Consider the following 26,352-nt stretch of genomic DNA (forward strand, 5'->3'; position numbering starts at 1 on the left):
TTTTTTCCCTCGTCTTTAGAAGTTTTTAAGTCTGTAAAAAAGAAGTTTTTGAGGAAGAAGAAGAAGTAGTATTTTTTTTTTTTTTTAGACTGTAGAAACTCAAATATCGGGTTAAATATCGGTGGGGTGGCCAATGTCCGATATTCAGTTTTAAGGCCGATACAGGCCGATACCGATAGGGGGCCGATTATATCATGCATCCCTAATATATATATGTATGTATGCATATATAAAACCACTCTGTCTATACACAGTAAATGCACAAGACTTCATTGATGGAGAAAAGATTTGCTATAGCACATTTGACAAAAAGATGCAATGAGGACACAGAGTTGTCAGAAAAGATCAGAGAACTTTGAAAGTAATAGTACATTAACAGAAAACAAATATCAGCAATCAAGTTTGGAAGTGGCCATATAATGAGGTATGGATCTTTCAGTAAGGATGGATGGGTAAATTTGCATCATTCATAGTAAAAATCTGAGAATAAAATGATGATGACCACCTGTGATAGTCCCCAACTTTGGATATAGAAATAAAAGCTGCTATAGAATGGCCCAGTCAATCACCTAACCAGACTTTAAATCTATTGATACAACAGAATATAAGAGGTAAACCTTCAGAAGACAGACAATTGAAAGCCTTGAAGTTAAAGTTCTTTTGACACCTTTTTACATGTGGATTAGCGTTATTGTTCTCAATATCTAAAACCTTGTTTACTACACATGTGAGTGTATATAAAAAAGTCTGTAAAATTACTTAGAATAGAGAAATCTGAGAAGTAACTGATTCAAAGGCTTAATGATTAACATTTGAAAAAAATCAGAAGCTGAATTTTCTTATGTTCTACAATAATTCTGCCCTTTAGCTCTAAAATAGAAGAAAATATTAGCAATCTCAACTCTTCTTCTCAGTGACGACGGATAGCGCACAGCTGTTGAGGTTTAGGAGCAAGAGTGATCCCAACAACTGGTGTTAAATCCAACTGATCCTCTGAGACTCCGGGAGGAGGAGTGAAACTAAAATGCTGAAGAAGGGAGGTGAAAAAGAGGAAGAGTTCCATTCGGGCCAAACTCTCTCCAAGGCATGCCCTGCGACCTGCAAGAAGTTGTCGTAAATTATGAAATAACGGAATAAAGCACCAAAACTCTAGAAGGATCAAGAGTCGTACCAGAAGAAAAGGGCATGAAGGCATCTCTCCTAATGAACATCCCAGCACTGTCCAGGAAATGAGAAGGGTTGAAGCTGTGGGGATTCTCCCACTCAGCCTCATCATAGAGGACAGAAGTAAGAAGAGGAAACACAGTTGTTCCCTGTAATTCAAAAAATAAATATATAACACTTTAAATCTATAACATAAGATATAAAAAGAAATAATACAAAAAAGAAAATATGTATTGGAATAAAAAACAAGGCAACTGACCTCTTTAATAAAATAGCCCTGGAAGATAATATCAGTGCTTATTGTATGAGGAAGGGCCATTGGAACAATGTTGGCAAACCTCTGCGACTCGTGGATAACAGCGTCTGTGTACGGTAAGTTCTTCCTGTCCTCTGTTTGTACCTGTCGACTTCCAATCACCCTGCTCAGCTCCTCTTGAACCCGTTCTAGATAAAACATTAAAAATAGGTTAAGTGGTAATGGATGCATTACCAAAAGCTTTAGTATGAAATCTATAAAATGAGCTTGAAGTTGAGTCTCTGTACCTTGGATATGAGGGAACTTAGCCATGTAAAGGATACACCACTTCAGAGTGGTTGCAGTGGTGTCAGTCCCAGCTGCAAACAGATTCGTTACACTATAGAGGAGGTTATCATCATGGTAGTGGAGATTCAAGACTTCAGAATCCTGTAGAATAAAAAGTGAATATCACTGTTTGATTAACAGTTAAAGCATGGAAATGGTTTCACTCTAGTTTATCCACTTGCCTCCAGATGCTTCTTACGGATCAGAAAAGCATCAACAAAGCATCCGCAAACCTCAGGGTCCAGGGTCTCTTTCAGGTTCTTTATTATCGTTCTCAAGTCCGTCTTACCTTCCTCTACATTCTTGATCAAATCCCTCCAGTTTTTCAGGAAGGGACCAAGCCAGGGACAAAGGTTGTATATCTGGAAAGGTTCATTAGGAACACAAGTTAAGTCAAACTTAAATAAAAAAAACTATGATACAATCTGGTCAGAGTTTAAATTGATAGATATTTTATTTGGTGAAACAAATTGACAGTTTTTATCAAGTTAATTTATTTCTCACTTTGGTAATTTTATGTTTTTGACATTCTTTTTGTTTTTTTCTGAGCAGCTTTTTCTTTTTCTTGTTCAAAGCTAAATAGGTCATCTATTTTCCTTGAGTCCTCTGAACCTTCTTTAAAATGATTATTTTCCTCCCGTCTAACACCTTCAGTTTGCAGCACACTCCGCTCATAAGACATTATTAGAAATGTTTATGAGAAATGTTTTCATTAAAAGTGTTTTTCCAAGTACTTTCGCATTGCTGACCAAGGCAGAAAAACAACATGACGGGTTTTAAACCGCTTACAGATTTCTTCTATTTTTCCATCTTTTATTACACTGAAATTTAACACCTGCCAAAGACAACTTGAGGAAATTCAAACTGCTGTTTTCAGACAATAAGTTCAATTAAACCCAACCAAACCCACCTGGCTCAATAAAAAAAAAAAAAAACTCTTTTACCAAAAAAGTTTATTTTTACTTTCTCAGAAATTCTTTTAATTTCAAATCATTTGTTTAGAAATCTAAGCATTAAAAATCCTTGGTTAGGTGCCGTTGTCTTGGTTTCACTCGTTACTTTCTCTGCAATTGTGTATAATGATATGTTCGCATTTTGAAATAATGTTAAAGAAGATGAGAGCCAAATAAATAAAAGGACAAAAAATATGGAGAACAATCAGACAAACCAGGAGGGAAGCTGTTCCTGTAAGATGAATTGTCTCATTGTCTCTTTCGACCATTGCTTGGAAGACCACGTCTTTATATTCAAATCGTTTTCCAAACATTAAAGCCGATATAACATTTGACGCTGCGTAATTTATTGCCTTGGCATTGTAGAAGGCTTTACCTGTGAAGAAACAAAACTGTTAAAGCTGTCATTTGGTTATTAAAATGTTATTTTCTAAATTGAACTACCGGTACATATAAAGCTTGTAAAAAAAAAAATAATAATAATAATACCAAGTCTATTTGCTTGTTTTTTTATTTTTTATTTTTTTTTATCAACCCAGATAAAAAAATCATGATATAATTCATAAATTTCATGTCTCATGAGGCTTCAAATGTTTCCAGTCACAAACGCCAAATTACCTGCCTGCTTCTCCCCTTTATATGTGCTATGTAATATGTACAGAACATAAGGGTGTCCTCAAACTCAAGCCAACCTGATTTTAACTTGTAAACCTTGTTAGCAGTGTGGCCAACATTAGTGCTGACACTAGCTGTTGGCATCTCTACTGGCTTAGTGCTGTAATTTTCCCCAGACGCAGATACAGTGGTTCTTCCAGCTGTGTGGAGGGTTTCATGATTGAAGGTGTGGGGAATGAATCAAAATGGGACGCCCTCTTTCCTTCACTGGAAATGGAAATCAGTCATTGCTATGGCAACACAGTGAAGCCTAATGTGCATGTCTGTCGCTATGTGGTGCATGTTGAGATGAAATTTTACCCATTCTTAAAAATACAATTATACTATCACAGTCAGTTCAACCGTTTATTAGATTATTTCATTACACTGCAAATTAACGCTTTATATAAAATAATTGCCATTAATTCAGAGTGCCAATTCAATTCACAAGCATTTTAAATTTTGGGCCCCTGAATGACCCAGGCAGTTGGTGGCAGTGATGCACCTAGAGCTATTTGCCATTTGCCAACCGCCAACACCAGAGAAAAAATGGCAAATGTTCAACCACAGCAAGGTTATTTGCAATTATTGTAAAAAGAACAATTTTTTCACCGAAGCTGCTCCAGCTTGACATATTATTTAAATGGAAAAAATGTTGGGTGCCGCTACAGCTGCTATAGTGCTACCATGAGCACGCTTTGTCAACCCACTACTAGATGTGACAGATGGTGTTTTTATTTCTTAAAGCTTAAATAACAGTTTTTTTTTTTTTTTTTGCTGCTTTAAGCTTTTTTGTGTCCTCAAGCTTTTTATGATTTATGAAAAAATCCCCAAAAATATGAAAAGACTTAAAATTAAATGTAAAAAAATTGTTGTGTCTTATCTATAGTAGAAATAATTAGTAGAAAAATTCAGACAGATTTTGACTCAGTGAGTCCAGGACTTGAAATCTATTGAAGAAAAACAAAACAAAACAGATTTGTATGTTGGGCGCATAACCTGAAAGCTATTGAAGAAAAGTAAGACATTTTAATTAAATAGAATATTGCAAAAATATTGAAAAAAAGACTGAAAACTGAATTAAAATGTGTCTTATTTATATAATCTCATAGCATAAATACCCTTTACCAAATATTTTCCCCATACAAATGCACTGACTTTTTGGAAATCTTGTCCTTTTTAATTTTTTTAATAAAAAGCGAATGGCTATCTTACTCTTCAGACAAGCCTGTGTTATTTCAGAGGCAAAATGTGAATGAAAAAGGTGAAAGCTGTACTGTAATGAGAGTAAAAAGTCGCACCGTACAGCCCTTATTTTTATTATTATATATATATATTTTAAATGTGCCTAAATGTCATAGCATCATTCCAGATAGATTTATTGCATGTGAGCCTTCCTTTTTAAAACCACCCTGGACAAAAGCCCACATGGGCTAAACGATACTACCTCTCACTGCAAACTGATTCCAGTTACATGTAAATATTTAGAATGGGAAAAAATATCAGAATTTAATTCAAATATGAAACAACTCTTTTCGCATCATGCAAATACATTAACTTCATAAGGGTGAGCAGTAGCTTGGCTTTACCTCTTGGGTGGAAATATACAGTTTATGGCTCACTGTAACGCCACAAAAAATCAGAATAATGTTAAAACATCTGCTAACAGCTTTAGAAGATTTACCTTCAAACTGTTCAAATTCATCAATAAGGTAACCACATTCCTCAATAATTTTCTCTTCGCTCATCTTTCTCCCCATTCCAAAATCCTTCAGTGTTGTCAGAGCAAAACGTCTCATTTCTTTCCACGGTTCTCCATTAGAAAAAAGGATACCTGGAACAACAGCAGGTGAATCCATTTTAATGACAAGAAAAAGAACATTTTAATGTAAGAAATGTGTGAACGTTGTTTTCTTACCATGTCCCTCTGTAAAATCATTAAACACGGGAGTGATTTCTCTATTTCCAAATTCATCAGCATAATTGGCCAGCGCCTGTTTGACGGTTCTGTACCCTGCCAAGACCACCACTTTCTTTGGCCCTAAGAAGACTTGAAAAACTGATCCATATTTCTTGGACAGCTAAACAAATGCAACGAAACAGTGCATTTAGAGAGGAACTGTTGACTGGGATTTAACATGAAGAAATACTCACATTTAAAAGACTCTGATCCAGCCTCTTTAGATCCAACTGAAACAGGTTTCCAAACAGAGGAAGAGGTCTGGGTCCTGGGGGCTCCTTCCTTTGTCTTAAACTGAAGCTGGGGTAAAGAAAACCAAGGACCAATAGGGTGACGATGAACCCAAACAATAACGTTAAAGTCGATTTTGGAAAAATATCTTCAAACATGATCCTATAATCCATTATGACTTCCCCCTGTTCTACTGGGACTCAAATTTGCTAACAGCAGTCTCAGCTCCACCGCTGACAACCAAAGTCCTAAGCGTAATGACGACATAATTGCCAGCCTGCCACATCTAGAATTTCCTGTTTTTTTCCCCTTAAGTGTAAAAACCTTTGACCTGCACCTGAATAACTAAAACAAAAATATTTTGGGGGAAAAAAGTACATATTGTTAATATGCCTATTAGACATATATAAGAAAACGATTAACTTATGCAAAGGAAAAAAATATTTTTACAGTAATTGACCAAATATTTTTCTTCAGGCAAAAAATGTCTGTATTTTATGCACCTTTTAATTAAATTTTAACATTAAATGTTTCTTTTGTTTTTTTGCATGCACTTAACATTGTTAATAGTGCAGCTAATTGACCTGAGTTGTAATCCTGGGGATTTATCACATACCTCCTTCAGCTAACGCAATTGCTTGGAGAGAGGCAACAATGAAACATTTGCACAGAAACATCAGAATGAGGCTGCACTGCAGGTTTGGTACGAATTGCTGCACAGTAATGGTGTTGTTCTCCTTGATAAAGGTCTGTAGTATGTCCTGGAATATTGGAGAGGGGTTCTGCCCTACCCCTCCCAAGAAAACATCCCAACCAGGTTGAAATGTGGTAAAAGCTTCAGTCTTTTGCAAAAGTTGAGATATTGTTATGGTTTTGTGATTAGACCACAAACTAAAGGTATGTCTTGTACAAACACAGCACCAAAAGACCATGCTGCCAAAGTAAAGACATGGTCCGTGGCAGCATCATGTTTCTTATTTTGATTTTTGTATCTTTAAATTAAAAATACTGACTGGTATTTGAGCAGTTCAGAATACTGGTTAGTTATTTCAGAGTCTGAGAGGAATAAGATTGCGTGTTAGATTTGAGGACTTTATCCTACTGTTACAAACAAACTTTATGTCACCTTTTTTTTTTTTTTTTTTGCACAACTGTGGATCAGTTTGCTGCAGGAGGAACATGGTATGGGCGTAAAAATGTCAGTCAGGATTAAGGATTAAGCAGCCTCTCCCACTTTTTGACACCCTCTCAAGTAAAGAAATGTAATTCTTATAATCTGTGCGTTTGTACAAAGAAAACCGGATGAACAGCTTTCCACGTCTCAGTCAGATTATGTGCTTTCTTTATCAGCTAAAGAGATGGCTACAGCAAAAACCTAAACAAACAAGGACGTTCTGATTTCTCCTTTATTTTACCTCCAGTCTATGATCTAACCCATGCAACATTCAATCACCTTATAAACCCAAATCTAAAAATTCAAGGATTGAGAATAAATGAAAAAAAGAAGAGAAGCAATTTTATATCAGTTAATCTGTCAACATGGCTGATTTTTTAATAATCCCTTTAAATAGAACATAATGTTTCTGTTTATGCACCACATTTTCCATATCAGTGCCTTTTACACGATGACTTTAAACTGGTTTTTCTTTTCTCCTACACCGTCTACATTCTTTATCAAAGCTGCACTTTATAAATGGAAATGTTTATTTCACTGTTGTAAGCTGCTCCTTCACTCTTGAGAAGCTGTATGCATCGAAATTTTGTTTTGTATACACTGTGCATACAAAATGACAATAAAGTTTTTTTTTTGTCATAAAGCATTTCAAGTGACCACTTGAAACCACTCTAAGACTGTTAATTTGTGTCTTATTTAGATCAATATAAAAGGGGTATTTGCACAACAGACACCTTTTTCCAGAACCTTTTATTTTTCCTTTTTTAAAAGCAAGATCAAAACAACCTCTATGGTCAGAGATGTATTTCTTGTCAGGTGATCCTGCTCTGTTAACAAGGAGCACGTTATTTGGGGCTTTATCTCATGATAGGTGCTCCAATCAAAAGCTAGCTTCAAGAAAGAGGTAAGACTGGGAGCAGTTTATTGATCTCAGCTAAATCCCTTGGATGGATGCTAGCATTGTTTATTTATTAATGCTCTCTAAAGCTGATTTTGGAAAGACTTTTTGTTTACTTTGTGAGAGGAATTAAAGTTAAAGAGTCACAGCAATGACAGCAAGCATCTTTAAAAAAAAATGTTTTGCACAAAGCTTAGAGTGATTTTAATTACTTTTTAGGAAACTATTACAATGAAATTTATGGATCCTCCCAAACAACCTAACATTTTAATCTTTGTAAAACAGTTTCAACAATAACAGACAAAGCTAAAGTTTAAATGTGTTAAAGCACATAAGGTCACTAATATAGACAGGAACTATCACATAATTCATTCTTCACTGCCGGCTGATGGCACAAAGCTCATGAGGAGAAGGAGGGATGGTGAAACCCACTGCTGGAGTTAGATCCAGTTCATCCTCAGTAACTCCAGGTGGAGGCGTGAAGCGAAAGTGCTGAAGCAGGGAGGTGAAGAACAGGAAAAGCTCCATCTTAGCCAGACTTTCCCCAAGACACACCCTGCGACCTAGAGTTGGAAAACATTATAGACGTATTAATATCTGGAAAAGATGATCTTATCAATACAATAAAAAAAACTACTGGAGGCTGTCCCACCTGCAGAAAACGGTAGGAAGGCATCTCTCTTTATGAATTTTCCCTCTGTATCCAAGAAATGAGAAGGGTTGAAGGTGTGAGGGCTCTCCCATTCGCTCTCATCATACAGAACAGATGTAAGAAGGGGAAACACAGTAGTTCCCTGCAGGAAAAAAAACATGATCATCATTGTTTGGAAACATATTGTTTATTGGAAGCTTCAAAATATTCCACATCCAGGTGACAGTGGAGCAGGGGTAGAGCGTACAGCCCTTATATGGAGGCATAGTCCTCAGATCACCACCCTAAGACTTTTTCTGCATGTCATTCATCTTTCTCTTCACCCCATTTGCTGCCTTGCTACACTGTAAGTGCCACTGGTGCAAAAACATAGAAAAAAAATAAATATTTCACACATACCTCCTTGATAAAGTATCCCTGGAAGATGACATCTCTATTAGTTTTATGTGGGATGGCCATGGGGACGATGTTAGCCAGCCTCTGGATCTCATGGATGACAGCATCAGTGTAGGGCAGGTTTTTACGATCTTCCACTCGAACTTCACGGCTTCCAACCACCCTGGCCAGCTCCTCCTGGACCTGGTCTGCAGAAAGAAAATTGCATTGTTTAAGTTTTCCATGTGTAAATTAAGACGGTAACTCAGAAAATGCACACATGCAGGGGTTTAGTAATTATTAGCTGCTTCTGTCAGAGTAGATGGAGATTTGATTTAAAGCTATTGAAACAGCATTGTCATGATCTGCAACTCTGCACTTTTTGGTTCTGTAAGTTTTCAGTTTGGGTTCTTTAGTTGTGCTTTATTTTGTTATTCTGTTTGGTCAAGTTTATGTAGTTTTTTGCTTTCATTTATTCCTTGGTCTAGTTTTAGTTATACCTTCCTTTATCCTCTAGTTTTCCCTTTGTTAATCCTTATTTTTTTAGTCAGTTTTATTCCCCTTTAACCTTATTCAAGTTCCTTTTTAGTTAGAGTAAAGCCCTGTTTCCCTGGTTGCTCTTTGTTACCCCCTGGTGCCCCTTTCCTTTCCCCCTTAGCTCTATTCTAGATTCTTCCATCCACACATGTTCCCTTGTCAGCTCATTAGCTCAGTCTCTCTTCTGTCTCCCATTTATACTCTCTCTGTGCAGTTCCTCAGCAGTGGCTCCTCATTGTTTCTTTGCTCCCCATGTGTGTTTTCCTTGATGTTTCCTGGATTTTTTGGTTTTCTGTATTTTGTTTTTGGACTTTGCTTTTGTTGCTTTTGAACTTGCATTAAATCTTCAAAAATCCTCCTCAGCTTTCGTCTCTGAATTTTGGTCCTCTAAAAGCCTCCACACAACCTGACAAGCATATTCTTATAAAGAGATATCTCTTTATAAGGATTAAGAAGTTCATGATCAATATATAAATATATATAAGCACCATCAAACTAAATCGATTCTATTTGTTAAAATCTAGAATTGTGTGAAACAGCTACCCCACCCGTAGTTTTTAATTTTGCATGTGATAGAAAAATACAAATTAGTGCATAAATGAAGTGAACGGAAAATATTTTTAGCCTTTTTTCAAATGGAAAATATAATCATCATAACTTGCAAACAAGCTGTAATTCCAAAATAATGAATGGATGACTTTAGTTATTCCTTATATGGAAATCATGACACTTTGTGTCAATATATCATATAAAATCATTATTAGATCCACTTATTTTTTTTTTTTACTTTAACAATCCAAAACTTAAAACTCTTCTCTTCTAAACTGTTCTTCGTGTGATTGACATAGCAACATTTAAATGTGATGAAAAATGCTAAATTATCTGTGTAATCAGTGATTTCTGGATACAGAAAAAAGAGAGAACATTAGAATTTAGTCTTTCTTACCCTGGATTTGTGGATACTTAGCCATGAGCAGCAAACCCCACCTCAGTGTTGCAGCTGTGGTGTCAGTTCCAGCAGAAAACAGGTTGGTCACTGTAAATATCAGGTTCTCCTCTGTGAACTGACTGTCTTTCCCACAAGAGTCCTGAAGGTAAAAACACACATAAGACCAACTAGTTTGATGCTGGCTGCTTCTTTAAGGATAAGGATTAAAGCGTTGTCTTGCCTCTTCTTTCTCCTTCCGATTCAGGAAACAGTCCACCAGCCCTCTGCAGGTCTGAGGGTTTAGCGTCTCCTTCAGTTTCGTGATTAGACCTTTCACATCCCTGATCGTCATTTCTGCATTTTTTAAAATCACCTGACGGTTTTTTACCCATCCGACTAACCGGGGAAACATGTTGTAGAGCTTAAAAATCAAGAAAGTTTTAATAAGTTAATACTCATCCTATCTTTTGACAAAGAATCATCTTCATCCTTTTTCCTTCAGAACAGTATATTCATATGTATTTTAAGGAATTTTCTTAATATAAATTAAAGTTTTCACCTGTAAGAGGTTTGTTAGAGAACATCATTGAACAAAGAGCATCATTAAGAAGACCAAGGAAGTGAGAAGAGATGACAGAGATACAGTTACCAAGAATTTTTTTTATTGATTTACCCCCTCACTAACAAGAGTATATGTGCATTTTCTTTCTTTTAAAAATATTATCCCCAAGTATTCGGGAAAGGTTTAAACGTTGAGATCAAATTATTCATGTGATTTTAAGGTTGTTTTGGTTGTCTCATTACTTTTCTCTGAGTAACATAGCACCTCCACAAACTGCACAAATAAACATGGTAGTGTTGGTATGATCTTACGGGAATACACAGAAGGATGGGTATAGGCTGAATTGAAAAGATAGAAAGATAGAGCTAAATAAACTGTGCAAAATCCAGATGCAGGCAACATTTTTATGTTAAACTTTTGAAAACCATGTATCTTTATCCTTTTACTCTTACTCTGTTCCATTAGGTCAACAACAGTTTTGGTTGTGATCTTAGAACTTATTAAAATTGTTTAATTCATAAAATTCAGATTCCGTCCTGTGTGTTCATCATCATGGTCTGGTCTGCTAAAGCCCCCCCTTTGGCTACAGGTATTTACAAAGCAGATCCAGTGAAACATTAAGCTTACCTGGATTTGTGAAGAGCCTGATATGCTTATAGATTCATTTGCTCGACCAACTAGGTTTCTGAATTGAGGGTCATCATATTCAAATCTGCTTCCGTAGACGATGGAGGAGATGATGTTGGATGTGGCATAATTTATTGGGCGTGATGTGTTAAATGGTTTCCCTGTGGAGAAACAGAATCAATGTTTTATCTCCTACTCAATCAATTAATCAATCACTTTCTTGTATCTATATATAAGAGAAAATAAGGAATTTTTCATACCTTTATAATTCTCAAACATTTGAATGAGATGTCCACACTCCTCTAAGATTTTCTCTTCAGCAACTCTCTTGCCCATCCCAAAGTCTCTGAGGGTGGTGAGAGCAAAACGACGCAACTCTTTCCATGTTTCCCCATTTGAAAATATTATTCCTTATGCAGCACATAGAAATCAAAGAGAAATGTGTGATACTTCACCAGATTGTTGGAGAATGACCAAAATTAAATACAGATCGCATCGGTATAGTGACATATACATATTTTTAAATTCAAGGGTTTCAAAAACAAACTTTAATTTGTTTGATCTATTTTCAGGTATAACTGGATGAACAATAAGTAAAGGGTAGCAAAAGGGTTAAAAAGCATTGTTATTAAAGTTTTTTCTTTTTTTTTTTTATCCATATATAGATATAGAAATACAGTAGTAGCATGCAGCTCCTTCATTCTTATACTCCAAATAAAATCCACTACAGCTAATGCCATTCAAATTTTATGAAATAGTAAATAAAATTGGATCTCAATTATATATTTTTGCTTGATTTAAATAAAGTGTTTTTGTTAGACAACAGCAAAGAAACAACATTATGAGGACCAACATCCTAACCTGTAAATATCCCACATAGCTGTCTTATCCATCAACTAAACATACCAACTATGGACCAACTGCAAAACCACCTAAATACGGCCATCATTGCAACTTAAATTCAAACTCTGGAGGCATTCCAAAAATCCACAGCTCAAATTGGAAAATCAGTTTTATAGAAGGATGTCAAATTGGAACTAAAGAAAAGCCATTGTTTAAAGGCAGCTATGAGCCCATTTGCAGTTTTCTCTAATCAGTGACGAGGACACATAAAACACAGCAACAAAAATGCATTTGCATAACCAGATTTTGAATTTGGTTTTCCCATATCCAGCTACAGTCCCAGCAAAGCTATAGTTACATGCACAAATATTCATACCTTTAAAAATACCATTATAAATCTCAGGATAATGATCCTAAACATACAGCTAGAACTTCACTTGAATGGTTTAAATCAAAGTGTATTCATGATTTAAAGTGTTTTCCATGTCCTTAGTTAAGATGCATTAGTGAATCATTTGCACTACGAAGTTGATTTTTATAAATGCTGTCCATCCAACCCAAATGAGCATGAGCCATTTTGTCTTTGTACAATTGCAAGGCAGAAATGTATTTTAAGTTTCTACTGTATATGTGTAATGTTACAAATTCATACTCCCATTTACCAATGTTCCTCTATTAAGAATTTTTTAGAACTATACATATCATTTCCCTTCCACTTCCATCACTTTGTACTGATCCATCACATAAAATTACAACTAAATACATTGAAGTTTGTGATCATATTGAAAGAAAAGAATTGTTTACTAATTTTATATTAAAAAAAAGCACTGTACGTCTTTATTTCTGATCTTACCATGACCTTTGTTCAGATCATCAAATATAGGTGAGATTTCTCTGTCTCCAAACTCATCTGCATAGTTGACCAGAGCCTCTTTGACTGTCTTGTACCCAGCCAGGACAACCACTTTCTTGGGTCCAAAATAAACTGTAAATACAGACCCATATTCCCTGGAAAGCTGTAAAATAAAAGCAATGACACCAAACAGAAATGAAACAGGTTGCATGAATATTACACATCAGCTTGAGCCAGAACAAAGCACCCACCTGACACAATGTTTTGTAGGGTCTCTGGAGATCAAGTTGCAGCAAGTTTCCAAGGAGAGGCAGAGGCCTCGGTCCGGGAGGTTCTTTGCCTGTCTCTCTGGAAGAGGCACCAACAGAAATAAAATAAATTATAATCAAAAGAACAACTACTCCCACCACAGTGGTAGGACTGGAGAAAAGAGAGGGACCTAAAATCTTTAAAGCCTCCATTCAGTCCACTGCCTTCTTGTTTAAACCTACAGACAGGATATGCAGAGGGTTTTTTTCCCTGTGAAAAGCTCATGGGGATGTTACTTCATCTATAGGTCGGCTCTATAGTGGCTCCACCTACTTAACCTTTGTGCACCATTTTGCTTTGGGTGGCTGAGTGAGCTCACATTTTTGAGTTTTGCTGTTTGCATTGATTCTTGAACCTTTCATCATAATATAAACAATCAATTTCACCCTATTTTGTTTCCTTCAGTTTGTTTTTTTCTAATTTCCTCTATGCATCCTCTTGTATCGCTAAAGGTTTAAAAATGTTGGGGGTTTTTTTGTCTTTTGTATGTGCGCTTCTGTTAAATGGTTTAATACAAGTAAATAAGTGAGCTCCACACCTTTGCTATTATAACAACAAGTTTAATGAATGAATTTTCTGAATTTTCAAAGATTTTTATACACCTGTCTCAGGTTGTGTATAATTACAGCCCTTGTTGTTGTGTTCTTTACAAAGGGTGTTAAAGATGCAGATGGTGTTGAAACTTGTCTTTTTAAATATCAACTCTAAAAGCTATTAGGTAAGCTCCAGTCATGTTTTGCATTTTAAAGACGCTAAGGAATTTTTGCTGCTGTAAAGAGGTCATGCGAGTGTTGCTTAATCTATAGATCAGCCTCTCAAACCCGACGTTACTTTTGTTAATCATTTTCTTTAGTTGTCTTAGTCAACTGCCGGATTTTTTTTTTTTTTTTCCACAGGAAAATTATTTGGAGAAATCAGTTTTACTAAATTGTGTTACTTTAACCTTCTCTGCTTGCACAGAGCTTTAAAAACAGAATTTATAATTTTCTATGTTTGTTCTGGAGAGCATTACCAAGCTTAAAACGATAGGGATAATTAAAACATTCCGATCTATGGTACAATACACAGTTACATTAATAGAGTTTCCCAATTTTAAAATATGACACACTATTTCTGCAGGTCTCATTTCCTAATATTAGTAGTGCAAAAAAAATGTTATTATTTTTGCTTGTAGCTTGTTCAGAAAGATCACTTGCATAAATAAGGGATATATATGCTAACCAGCCATAACAAGTTCTAAAAGTAAAAATTAAGACAATAATGTGTGATTGACGTTGGAAAGCATGAAATGTAAATGCATCAAATGCCTGGATTGCTCTTTTATTAGTTTTTTGTTGGTTTGAGTAGGTTTAACTAATCCACATATTTCTAAAGGAATAATCTGCATAAACATGTTCTCAACAAACCAAATAAAATGTCCGTATTACTGCTATCCTTTTAATATGCTTCCATTTTATGGTAGACATTTTTTTACAATGTAAATATTCAATGTAAAATATAAACTGTGTATTTGTTTAATTTTGTGTGTATCTGTGCTGTGAGTAGACAAATGGATAAATAGATGATGAATATATTATATTGTATTGCACTGAGTTGAGTTCTATTCTATTGTATTCTAATCCATTCCTCTTTGCAACATATGATATTAGGGAAAACCATTGACACTACATTTCCCAATAATACATCCTAGAAATTTTACCTTTGATATTTCTCCAAATATTTCTAGAAAGTGCATAACTCAGACAAATTTTACTTTAAGGATATAGTCAATTTAATCTGGCTTACATATTGGATTCATTCTGTTACTAGACTATTAGGTAAAAGAACAGAAAATATATAGAGGTGATTATAGAAACTGATTTTCTATCACTATTATCCCTAAATTGTTGGGTTTTTACTGTATATTCATGCTACAGAGCATCTTACTTTTGTTTTCTTAAGATGAGCCTAAATAAAAATGTTAAAATCAGTAAGTGTATTACTGCTTCACTTTAAACCCTTGAAACAAGCACCTACAATCCTTTCTAAACCAATAAGCTGCACAGGTTGATATTGTTGTTGTTGCACACTGCTGCAGACAATATACATCACAGTTGTTTGGAAACTTCTATTCTACAAAAAATATTGCAAATTTAATTGATTTTATTTGGAAAAATATATATTATTTATCATTATTGTATAAGTGTGGATTAGTGTGTTGCAGAGGGAACAATGTATGGTGCCAGTCAGGATTAGGCAGCCTCTCCCCTTTTTGACACCATCTCACCACCTTTCTGTTTTGTACTTTAAGCCTAACCTTCCCACGAGCATCTGATGTAACCCTACCTTCCTTCTGTTATGCAACTTCTCATGAATCTGGTTCTAAACGTCCAGTAGTTTAAATTAAAGGAAAAAGGGGGAAGATGCAATTGGAACAAATGCAATAATGTTTCCCATGGTTATATACTTTACCTGTTGCACAAAATGTGATCATTTCTGTTTATATAGCATTATAGTAGAATTTATATAGTGTTGATAGCTGATTTATACAATAAAACCAATTTTGTATTTCAGCAATCCACATCAATCCAAAAACTTGCTTCTTGTTTTAATTGAGATAAAGATAAGGATTGAGCATGAGCCACATATGTATATATTTTTTTTATTTACAATTAAAGCATGCACTACACTGTGTTCAGCTATTTTATATAGATAGAGTCTGATTAAAGTACTTAATTAGTTGTTATTGCAATGTAAAAATTTGCAAAAATGATCTGATTGGAAAAGATTTTTAAATTCAGTTTTCTTTTAAATTTGAAGCATCTATCAATTTCAAATATGTGTGTTGGTATCTGTCTTTGAAATTTTAAACAGTAACTTATCAGTTTTAACCTTTCACAGAATAAGATTGGTCAACACGACCTGCTAAAGTCCCTACATTTGGCTTCTTATTTACAAAGCAGACCCTGTAAAATATTAAGCTTACCTGGATTTCAGCCGAGCCAGATATTTTTATAGATTTCTTTGCTTGACTAACCAGCTCTCTTAATCGAAGGGTCATCATATTCAAATCTGCTTCCATACACGATGGAGGAGCTGATGTTGGATCTAGCATAATTTATTGGGCGTGATGTGTTCAACGGTTTCCCTGTGGGGAAACAAAGGGTTTCTTTTTCTTTTTAACTGTCAAAAAAGCACTATCTTAAAGAAAAGAAGCATTTCTCATACCTTTGTAATTCTCAAACATTTGAATAAGATGTCCACACTCCTCTAAGATTTTCTCCTCAGCAACTCTCTTGCCCATCCCAAACTCTCTGAGGGTGATGAGGGCAAACTGACGCATCTCTTTCCATGTTTCCCCATTTGAAAACAGAATTCCTTATGCAGCGCATAGAAATCAAACAGAAATGCTTTTACAAAATTGTTGACCATATGAGTTAAATTAAATACAGGTTTAATCGGTACAGTGACATGTTAAAGAGTTCGTACAGGTTTTAAACATTCTGACCATTAAAAGCAACATTTCAGTCTGTATTTGATGTTTTGAGTGATTTTTCTTGTTCATGTATTTTTGTGTGTTGTTCTATCCCATATAATCAAAAAAAAAATGAAGTATGTGGTTGAATCAAGAATAATACATATTTTGTCATTAGGGAACCATAAGCTAAAATGTACTAAGACATCTGGCTAGGAATCCAATTTTTTGGGTCTCTGGGGTTTTAATGTTTTTCTGGTGTGAGTGAGGTTCCTGTCACAGAGAGAATCTTTGTTAGTGGCTGGGCTCACCCATGTTGCTGCACACCTGAGAACATTTCTCAATCAAGATGACCTAACCAGGGATCCCAAACTCGGTCCTCATGGACCCCTGTCCTGCAGGTTTTAGAGGTTTCCTTGCTCCAGCACAGCTGATTTTAATTGAAAGCTGATTAACAGGCGTTTGGTCTACTGCAATCATTATAACCAGCTGTGCTGAAGCAGAGAAACCTCTAAAACCTGCAGGACAGGGGGCCTTGAGGACCGAGGTTGGGGATGCCTGACTAAACTAATATCTTTCTAGTTTAATCTGTCTTCTGGTGAATCTCTTTAACTTGGACTCTGTTATTGTTCCAGACTTCCAGTTAACCTTGGTTTGTCTCTGATCGTCATAGAAAAGCTTTCACCTTTTGGAACATCTTGGATCTCACTCACACTCACCTGGACCTCTGGGGCACAATCTACAAATTCTGCTAAATTCAAACACTTACTCATCTTTGCTTATTACTGTCCTTCATCCCTCCAGTAAGCCAAATCAATCAGTCATAATTTGTCATCAACCAATTCATTCCTGATCAGTCTGCTTTCTCCCGTCAGACCAAGTAGAAAGTTACACCTGACTTCCTACAGTCCCAGTTTCAAAATTCTGGTTTGCTTTTATAAATAAAACGTTAAAATTCACTGGTTCTGCACGTAGGTCAAAGAATTACATACCAACATGATGACATAAAACACCTTCAGAAAAAAAAAATACAACATCCTAAGAAAAAGATGAAGAGAAACTCTTTAAAACATACTAGGAAAAATCTGTGTGTTGTATTTAAATAAACTGAAGGTTGCATCAGATCAGTCTTTGAAAGGAAATGAGAAGTCTGTTTGCCTGTTTGTGTGTCAGAGTAGTGGCCAAAAGGGGGGGAAATGTGGAAAGGTTTTAGAGTTATCAACTATGTTTTTCTTATATTTCTGATCTTACCATGACCTTTGGTTCTATCATCAAATATAGGTGTGATTTCTCTGTCTCCAAACTCATCAGCATAGTTAACCAGAGCCTCTTTGACCATCTTGTGCCCAGCCAGGACGACCACTTTCTTTGGTCCAAAATAAACTGTAAATACACACCCATATTTTTTGGAAAGCTGGGCGGATGAAGACAAAGGGAAATTGGATCAAACAGATGAAAATGTATATTTTACAAGCAGGATTCACACTGATTGAGTTTAAAGTATGCCCACATGTCACAGGGTTTTGTAGGGTCTTTGGAGATCCATTTGCAGCAAGTTGCCAAGCAGAGGCAGAGGCTTCAGTCCTGGAGGTTTGATACCTATTCCTCTGAAAGTAGAACCAACAGAAACTAAATATATAACGATGAAAAGCACTACTACTCCCAACACAGTGGTAGGACTGGAGAAGAAACCCTAAATCCTTTAAAGGCTCCATGTCCTCCACTGCTTAGGGCCTTAGTTTTGAGTATACAGATAAAAGAGAGCAGTTAGCATTGATATAAGTTCATGGTAATGTTTCACCACATCATCTATGGTCAGCTATGCATTTGCCACTCCCCCTTAACCTTTGTCATTTTGATTTAGGTCACTCAACTTCATGAGGTATTTCATGATGTTTGACTTCTTTTTAGATGTGAAATTCATAGTTTTAGAACTATTTTCTTAGAAGAAGGTGTTTATGTGATTGTCATTTATGTGAAAGATTTTTTTTTATATAAAGCCAATAACAGATACAGTTTTTTAAGTGTTTTTGATTTAAAATAGGGCTTAAGGGTTTCTTTTTAATACGTCAGTCCTCAAATAAAACAGTTTAAGAAAATTGTCTTGAATATTGATCCTAAATTCCTAAAATTAGGAACATTCATCAATCTGTAGCTGATTAAAAAACAAGCAACCCTCCGTCAAACCCACTCATCACTGGGGGCTAGTCGCTATCTCCAGCAGTTATTGCATGAGAAGCTGGGTACATCTGGCCGGTATAAAAGAGCAAAGCTCCATACAAATATTTCAATCTTAAAAACTCACACGAAAAGAAAAGACAATTAGGAGAAATTTATTGATACAATTACTTTGTCTTTGGCGCTCAGACCTCAGCAAGAAACGTAGCGCTTAATTTTGATAGGTATGCATGAACAGGAGTAAAGAATAGGGCTGTTTCCTCCCAGGCCTGAAACTGCTGGTGGAGTGGAAATAAATGAAGTTGATCAGTCTGTAGACTGCTGGTTAGGGAGACGGTATGCTGAGCTTTATGGGGAGATCCAGTGGACTGCGTGAGCTGATACTGGAGCTTCACTCAGGCACCTGGAAGATGGAAGTCCAGTTGGATAACACAGGTTGAGACAACCTGTCCATAATGAGCAAGCGTGAAGCGACAGTGGAGAGGAAAAACTCCCCGCTGGGAACAAACCTCTGGCAGAACCATGCTCAAGATGGCGGTCTTCTGCTGGACCGGTTAAGATGAGACAGGGAACGCAGCAAGAGTCCGGGAGGAATGACACTGAAGAAGCTTTAGCTACGAAGGTGGAGGAGGGGCTGGAGGTGGGCTAAAACGGTGTCGCTCTGAATGAAGTCACCGTGCATCCGCCTGCGCACAGGAGCAGACGGGTGCTTATCGGAGGCCTTTTAAGATGAACTTTGGATGCCAATTGGCTTTCGTTGAGGCGTGGCTCAAAGCTGATTGGCTGTGTCGCAGGTGGATATAGCAGAGCAATTAGTTTCTTCATATAACAAAAAGCAGCTAAAGATCAAATTACTCTTTCTGGGGTTTTTGGATTGAGTAAATCTGAACAGCACAGAAAAAATTGGGACCATTATCTGAAAAAAGGGGTCACAGTAAAACATGAACACATTCAGAGGATGAGAACAACAAATATGTGGAAAAACACTGTGAAGTTTATTTTGGACCAAACTCAAGCGGTTTATTGCCAGAGAGCTTAGTCTCATCCTTATCTGACCAAAGCACAAGAAGAGTAAATAAATACCACACCTTTATGTTTGTAATAGAACAAAACTCTGCTCTTTTTCTGGTATTACCTTTATGTAACTGGTGTTCTTGTACAGGGAAAAATAGTATTTGCCTCCTCCTGATTTCTTTTTTTCTCACACTTTAGTTTTTCAGAAAATTTGACAAATTTAAATATATACAAGTACAAAAATAATGTCGTTTTTAAATGTTTATTTTGATGAAAATGTCATTTGTTACAATAATTCCTCTATCAGAGAGCTTTAAAGATTTTTTTCACCATGATTTTTATCCAACTCAGGATATTCTTCACTGCTTTATGGATTAGATTCACAATATATTGCAAAGCCATCCATGATTTCCATGTCCTGAAAGAACTGTTCATACTGGAAATAAAACATTCTATTTCAGTAATTTATTTTATGGGAAAGTAGCAGATGTTGTTATTTAATTAAAATACTTTCATTTTCTGTTCCAGTAGCAGGACAGACTTTATACTGACTGGTTTCCGTGTTTTCAATGGAAGACATATCATTAAGCATTATTTGCTGTATGTTGTCTTAATATTCACCAGCACTGATAATGATTTGCAAACACATTTGTACCTCTAAAGTAAGAATTAATTAAAATAAATAAGATAAGAGACTATGTTGCAACATTAAAAACTGGGTTGAATTCAAAGAGGCTGTTTTGAAATGCTCTGAGTAATTGAGATAAAATAGATTCATGCTAACCAGGAAAAAAATAAGCTGACAGAGATTTTAATAAAAATATTTGTTAAAAAAAAAAAAAAAAAAAACACTTAGCAGACATAGAGGTATAGTGTTAAATGTCTGCATTTAAAACTACAATAGAATATACAATATATATTTAATGGAATTAGTTTTTTTTTTTTAAAGAAACCATAGAATCTTCTTCCCTTCTTCCCATGATGAGCTGCTTGCTGATTTGAAACACCTAAAAACTTGCAGAGCAAAGGTGACAAATACTAAGACTGGCTACTAGAGTTGTTCAATAATTGCGCAAATGGAACTCACCTACCTTAGCTATGTTGAAACCAACTAAAACCAAAGATGCCAAAAAGCTATCGACCAATATCTCTTCTCTGCATACTTTACAAGTTGTATGCAGGACTGATAATGACCCGTATCATGTTGTGAATGGGAAAAAAATAACAAAAAGACAGTCAGACTCAGGCGTTTGCCCTCATTTGCATTGAGAGCTTTATTTAATTTAAAAAGGACAGCGATACACAGAGATATGACAGGTTCAGTTCCATGGTACAGTACAACACACAGCTGCGATGATGTGAATTCCCTTTTTATAAAATATGACACGCCATTCTTCAGCAGGTCTTGATCGTTACAACACTAGCAGTGCACGTATTTCACATATTCATGCTGTATAACCTTTTCAAGCCATTTGCATTACAGGAATGAAGTGCACTAAAAAATATAAAGAAATTCTTAAAAGTATAAATTAAAAGGTTAAAGTCGGACGGCATGGAAGGACGTACATTCATTACACCGCTGAAGTGATTAGTTTGTCCGAGTATGAGGAAACATTCTGTTTATTTGTCCTGGTTTGTAATATTGAGACTGTGGAAATCCAGGAGACTATATTTGGAAATCCAAACTCTTACTTTTAAAAAACGATAAAAGTATATCTTAATATTTCTAGATAAAACATACATCCTTGTAGAGATTTTACTCTAGGAATGTATTAATGTTAACATGCTTTAAATTGAGCTTTAATGTGTAACCAAGAGCTTAAGAAGAGGGGTTAAAAACAGGGGTAACTAAAATTTGCCAGACAAATTAGTAATATTCGATCATTGCTGGGTGATACATTTTCCCGTTTATTGAAAATTAGCTCTCTCTTGGTTTTCAAAGTGCATTAAGGAATCAGAGCGAATCTCCATCCTGAATTGTAATTATTAACCTCCTTGTTGTTGCATATTGCTAACGATGCTTTGATTTACAGGAACTGAAGCACTGACTGCATTCAGCAATGATTAAATGTAATCTGAGGATCACTCTTCAACATCTATTGATTCCCTGCAGCCTACAACTCTCCCTCATTCCGACTTCATTTTTACATTACATTAAAAACAGTCTTGAACTGAGCGCCGTTAGGTGCAATTGGCAACGACAAGAGGTTTTTTTCTGTATTTGGATCCTTTTGTTCAAGGAAACCTAAAAAGAAAAGTCTTCCTAGATAAGGCTTGAAGGTGCATCGCAACTTCACAATCATCAGAGTGGTTCATTCTCCTGTGATGAAAATCAGCACAAAATCTCGGAAACAAGTAATAAAAGTCATAAATAAGAGAAATGAAAACTTTACAAATATTAAACACACACGCATTGACCCTTTAACGCACAGTTTGGTGTAGCGGTTGAAGGTCGTTATCGACTTTGATTCAATTAAAAAGGTGCAGATCTAAGAGTTCATTACTTGGTATAATCAACACCCCACAAGCTACGATGAGAGTCAGTGTTCCTAACTTCACACGGCGACAACAAACAGTGTGAATGACCCAACAATGTCTCATGAAGTAGAAGAAATGATGAGGTTTCAGAGAGGACCGCCCACTATGTTAGCGTTGGTGGTCTAGACACTGGTTTTTGCTTCCACCGGTTTTCTTCCAGACTGCTCTGGAGGGAATTCCTGCTCCTTTCACCTACTTCCTGTCAGTCTGTGTGCAGTGCTGGAACTGAGCAAAGCTCAGGAAGACTTGCTCCAAGGATATCTGACTCACACAATAGTCTTCAATGCGGTACTTCTCTTTGGCTGCCTCCAAAGTGCCAAACACCTGAGCAGGAGAAGAGAAAGGAGAAGAGGACATGGGATGAAAATAAAGGATTTGTAAACAGAAAATATATCTTTTAAACCTAAATTGTAGTTTATTTTCGATTTTAAAAACATACAGACAACTTATGCTTTCTGTTTTTTTAAGGCCTTTTTTTTTCATTTTTGCTCAATATTCAATGAAAATATTTTCCAATCCTATTAACTGCTTTTTTATTTAAATTAGCTCATCTGAAAAGAAGATTGCATTGCTGATTATACAGTGTTAGAAATTAATTGAATGAATAGCTCAATTTTAGGAATTTAAACAACAATAAAATATCTATCGCAATAGAGTTTAAAATAATTGAACTGAAAAGTAGTAGTTGTATTAATTAAAGGACATTTTAGTAGCATATTTTATAGCACTATTTAATCTACTGCTTTTGACTTTTCCATGTTGAACTGTTGAAGAGGTTGGGGGTTATTGTTGAGGGCATGAAAACTTGTGAATCAATGAAGGGCCCAGCAAGAAAAGTTTAAACTGTTCAGCTACTCCCTGTCCACTAGAGGGAGCTCTAACAAAGCTAAACTAGAGGGGATGTTCTTATCCCTCGTCTGAGGTACCAGTTATTCAGACATTTTCATAGCTACTGTACCTGCGCCCAGGTTAGTGTTTTATCAGTGAGGTGGTAGTGAACCATTCCTTGGTGCTCATCTTTGATTTGGCTTCCTGTTTTTGGAGAAAATTCAAAGTGAGATTTGATCAACGGCACAGAGCTCACAGTGATCAGTTCTGTTTAATAGGACATCTCTGACCTGGAAAGGTACTTTCAATGAAGTCTTTAAAAAGCAGCAGGTCGCTGTCCTCCAAATCATCCTCCCTGTGTACTTTAGCCAAGAGGGTGTAGCCGCTGCCAAACTTGCTCTTCAGATGCTGGGGACTCCCGAGGCACTTGAACTGACCGTTAACCATCACTGCCAGCCTGGTGCAAAGCGCCTCGCACTCCTCCATGCTGGAGAGAGAACCCATCCATTTACATCCATCAATATGCAGAAATTGCATACTTTTGAGGTAATATTGAGCAATAAACACAGCTAACCTGTGAGAAGTGATTATTATGGCTTTCCCAGATTCCCGGGTGCGTGTGACGGCGTCCCACAGCAGCCTCCGGGCCACAGGGTCCATCCCTGTGGAAGGCTCATCCAGGAAGATGACTGGAGGTCCACCAATCAGAGCCATTCCTGCACTCAGCTTCCTCTTGTTACCACCGCTGCATGGGTTTAAACATCTCCGTTAATACTAAATGCATTCATTGTTTGATCTTGTCTGTAAAGGACAGAACTTCTTCCACCTGTAGCTGCGGGTCAGTTTATCAGCATGAGGCTCCAGCAGCAATGACCTCAGGACGTTCTCCACACAGCCCGGTACATACTTCTCTGGGATTCCTCTCAGCCTGGCGTACATGCTCAGCGTCTCTCTTCCTGTCATGTGGTCCAGTACCGCATCAAACTGAGGACAGTAACCTATGCGCTGCTGTACCTGAGACCCAAAGATACATATTCCTGTGAAATATGAGCTTTTTTAGTATATATTCATTTAAATGTAAATGTCGGTCGTACCTTTTTAATGTCCCTCAGGATGCTGTAGCCGTCTATGTATGCATCTCCTGAAGTAACGCTCTCATCACCCGTCAGCATCTTAAACGTTGTGGTCTTCCCTGCCCCGTTGAAGCCCAGGAGGCCAAAACACTCCCCCTTCCCTACAGCCAGCGACAGTCTGTCTACAGCCAGGAGATTCTCCCCACTGCTGTAAACCTGTACAAAACACACCATGATTCTAGCTCCATGTTTACTAACCTCAGCAGAGCACAAAAACATCGAAGCGGCTGTGCAACTCACCTTGCTGAGCTCATGCAGTATGAGGGGGCTGCCCACCATGGACTCCACCACCGGCTGGCACTCCAGGACCCGCTTCCTCTCCTCAGCCACATCCCGGTCCTCAGGGAGGAACGCTGCATCATCTAAGAGAGGCATCTGAGGCCAGAGTCAATATGTGAGATGAAAACATCAAAATAGTCCATTTTGTTCTTTTGATTTATAGTCATAAATAAAAATATTAATGCTATTAATTATTAATAAAAATTAAACAAATGAACAAGTCAATGGTCCATATCCCATATTAAGCAGCTTTTTCCTCTTTGTTAGCATTTTTTTTTCTTTTTTTATGTGTGTTAACATTTTTTAGGGTTGTATTTTCCTCTATATTCAGCTTAACCCAGTACGTTAACCTGTATCAGCAATCAGGCTGCATCGTGATTGAATATTAACTTCCCAACTAGACCTTCATCAGGCAAAATGTTTGCCTGATGAAGGTCTAGTACCAAAATAATTTTTCCTCTTATGCATTCTCTTATGTCACATTACAGATGTTCAAAGTGCTTTATTAAATTAGATTTATTTCAAATACATTCTGGATCCCGAATGAAAACAGAATTTTTTTCTAAATTTCTAAAACTAATTTAAAAATTAAGAAGTTAATTCTTTTATGAACAATAACACATAACAATATGTCATTTTACTTCACAGTCACAAAGAAAACACAGTTGCTTTTTTATTCTGAAGCTTATAAAACAAAAACACCCAACTGTAGCCATTTCGTCATGTTAGATTTTTCTCCCTTATTGCATTATCTCATTGCAATCCTGTTGTCCAAGCTGCTGTTTAAGGACATGTGTATATACAAAAAAAAGTCAGACTAAGTCATTTTAATGCCTCCACCTGTTTGCGTCTTCTGCCCAGAGAGGTAAAGAGTCTGCAGACGGTGCGGACACACTGCAGCTCGATGACAAACAGCAGCGCATTGAAGACAACGCCCTGCACAGAGAGGGAGACCAGAAAACGACCCACACCAGGCTCTGACATCGAAAAGAAGTTTGTTTGGTATGTTATGTCTGCAAACAGAGAAACACTCAGTTAAGTAAATGATTTTCATAAAGTTTATAAACTTTTGAGAGAGCACTTACTTAGGTATTTGCAGATTGTTTCGCTCATGGGACTTGAGGTGCAGAACTTTATAAATTCATAGTTCTGGTAGAACTGGCTGAATGACATGCCCAGGCAGTAGTTAGGGAAGATCAGGAAGACCTTATCCAACAAATGTGACAGGTGCACAAGGTTCAATTCTGCAGGGAAACATGAAGGACACCAATAAACAGAGATAGTGGACACTTTTTTCAGGCTTTGTATAATCCTCTTGTTTAATATGTTTTATAGTCAACTGAAGGATTTATGCAAACACAGACACCCTCCCTCATACAGTTACAATCACACCTGCAGTTTCTTACCTTTCCACAACAACAGCCTTCACACATCCCACTTTAACTAAGCATGTGAATATTATTCCTCAATGTCTGCCCACACAGTAATAAAGAATACTGTATTTAGTAACAAACAAAAAGAGAAACGTTCAGTTCCTTTTAAGTTATTCAGTGCATTTTTACTTTTTTTCCCTGAAGTATTTATGTGTTTTGAGCTATTTTATCTCGATTCAATCACTCATTAAA

The 26,352-nt window shown here is 36.4% G+C and overlaps 3 protein-coding genes and 1 pseudogene across 3 annotated transcripts in view; all 4 read right to left on the reverse strand.

Annotated features, from left to right (window-relative positions):
- Positions 1 to 443: 443 nt before the first annotated feature.
- Positions 444 to 5,796, reverse strand: LOC107083152 (cytochrome P450 2K1-like). The gene is made up of 9 exons (XM_015372152.1): positions 5,509 to 5,796; positions 5,273 to 5,435; positions 5,039 to 5,188; positions 2,916 to 3,076; positions 1,930 to 2,109; positions 1,708 to 1,849; positions 1,424 to 1,608; positions 1,172 to 1,313; positions 444 to 1,098 (listed from the first exon to the last, which is right to left on the reverse strand). The coding sequence occupies exons 1-9, from the start codon at positions 5,716 to 5,718 to the stop codon at positions 911 to 913; spliced, it is 1,521 nt and encodes a 506-aa protein (XP_015227638.1). The 5' UTR covers positions 5,719 to 5,796; the 3' UTR covers positions 444 to 910.
- Positions 5,797 to 7,471: 1,675 nt separating this feature from the next.
- On the reverse strand, positions 7,472 to 13,504 carry LOC107083151 (cytochrome P450 2K1-like). Its single transcript, XM_015372150.1, has 9 exons — positions 13,246 to 13,504; positions 12,995 to 13,157; positions 11,559 to 11,708; positions 11,299 to 11,459; positions 10,351 to 10,530; positions 10,128 to 10,269; positions 8,669 to 8,853; positions 8,270 to 8,411; positions 7,472 to 8,180 (listed from the first exon to the last, which is right to left on the reverse strand). The coding sequence occupies exons 1-9, from the start codon at positions 13,453 to 13,455 to the stop codon at positions 7,993 to 7,995; spliced, it is 1,521 nt and encodes a 506-aa protein (XP_015227636.1). The 5' UTR covers positions 13,456 to 13,504; the 3' UTR covers positions 7,472 to 7,992.
- Positions 13,505 to 16,314: 2,810 nt separating this feature from the next.
- On the reverse strand, positions 16,315 to 18,563 carry LOC107083141 (annotated as a pseudogene).
- A 3,258-nt stretch (positions 18,564 to 21,821) lies between these two features.
- The window catches only part of abca3 (ATP binding cassette subfamily A member 3), a 39,617-nt gene continuing 35,086 nt past the window's right edge, over positions 21,822 to 26,352 (reverse strand). The window contains exons 23-31 of the mRNA XM_015372155.1: positions 25,813 to 25,971; positions 25,568 to 25,740; positions 24,689 to 24,823; positions 24,410 to 24,604; positions 24,142 to 24,329; positions 23,890 to 24,060; positions 23,606 to 23,802; positions 23,446 to 23,519; positions 21,822 to 22,811 (exon numbers count right to left, since the gene is read on the reverse strand). Of these exons, the coding sequence (XP_015227641.1) occupies positions 22,680 to 22,811; positions 23,446 to 23,519; positions 23,606 to 23,802; positions 23,890 to 24,060; positions 24,142 to 24,329; positions 24,410 to 24,604; positions 24,689 to 24,823; positions 25,568 to 25,740; positions 25,813 to 25,971 (1,424 nt within the window). The 3' untranslated portion in view covers positions 21,822 to 22,679. The remainder of the gene's footprint in view (positions 22,812 to 23,445; positions 23,520 to 23,605; positions 23,803 to 23,889; positions 24,061 to 24,141; positions 24,330 to 24,409; positions 24,605 to 24,688; positions 24,824 to 25,567; positions 25,741 to 25,812; positions 25,972 to 26,352) is intronic.

This window comes from Cyprinodon variegatus, unplaced genomic scaffold, assembly GCF_000732505.1.
Source record: "Cyprinodon variegatus isolate N-32 unplaced genomic scaffold, C_variegatus-1.0 Scaffold69, whole genome shotgun sequence".
Lineage (NCBI taxonomy): Eukaryota > Metazoa > Chordata > Actinopteri > Cyprinodontiformes > Cyprinodontidae > Cyprinodon > Cyprinodon variegatus.

What these genes read in the sequence shown, in the direction of transcription:
- LOC107083152 (XM_015372152.1), bottom strand. Translation starts at nt 5,718, where the DNA reads ATGGATTATAGGATCATGTTTGAAGATATTTTTCCAAAATCGACTTTA. An exon ending in TAAGTTCCCTCATATCCAAG is followed by an intron (nt 1,609 to 1,707) that starts GTACAGAGACTC and finishes TGTTTTATCTAG; the next exon opens with AACGGGTTCAAGAGGAGCTG. An exon ending in CTTCATGCCCTTTTCTTCTG is followed by an intron (nt 1,099 to 1,171) that starts GTACGACTCTTG and finishes AACTTCTTGCAG; the next exon opens with GTCGCAGGGCATGCCTTGGA.
- LOC107083151 (XM_015372150.1), bottom strand. Translation starts at nt 13,455, where the DNA reads ATGGAGGCTTTAAAGATTTTAGGTCCCTCTCTTTTCTCCAGTCCTACC. An exon ending in CAGGCTCTTCACAAATCCAG is followed by an intron (nt 10,531 to 11,298) that starts GTAAGCTTAATG and finishes TTGATTTTTAAG; the next exon opens with CTCTACAACATGTTTCCCCG. An exon ending in TAAGTATCCACAAATCCAGG is followed by an intron (nt 8,854 to 10,127) that starts GTAAGAAAGACT and finishes TTCTTTCTGCAG; the next exon opens with ACCAGGTCCAGGAGGAGCTG.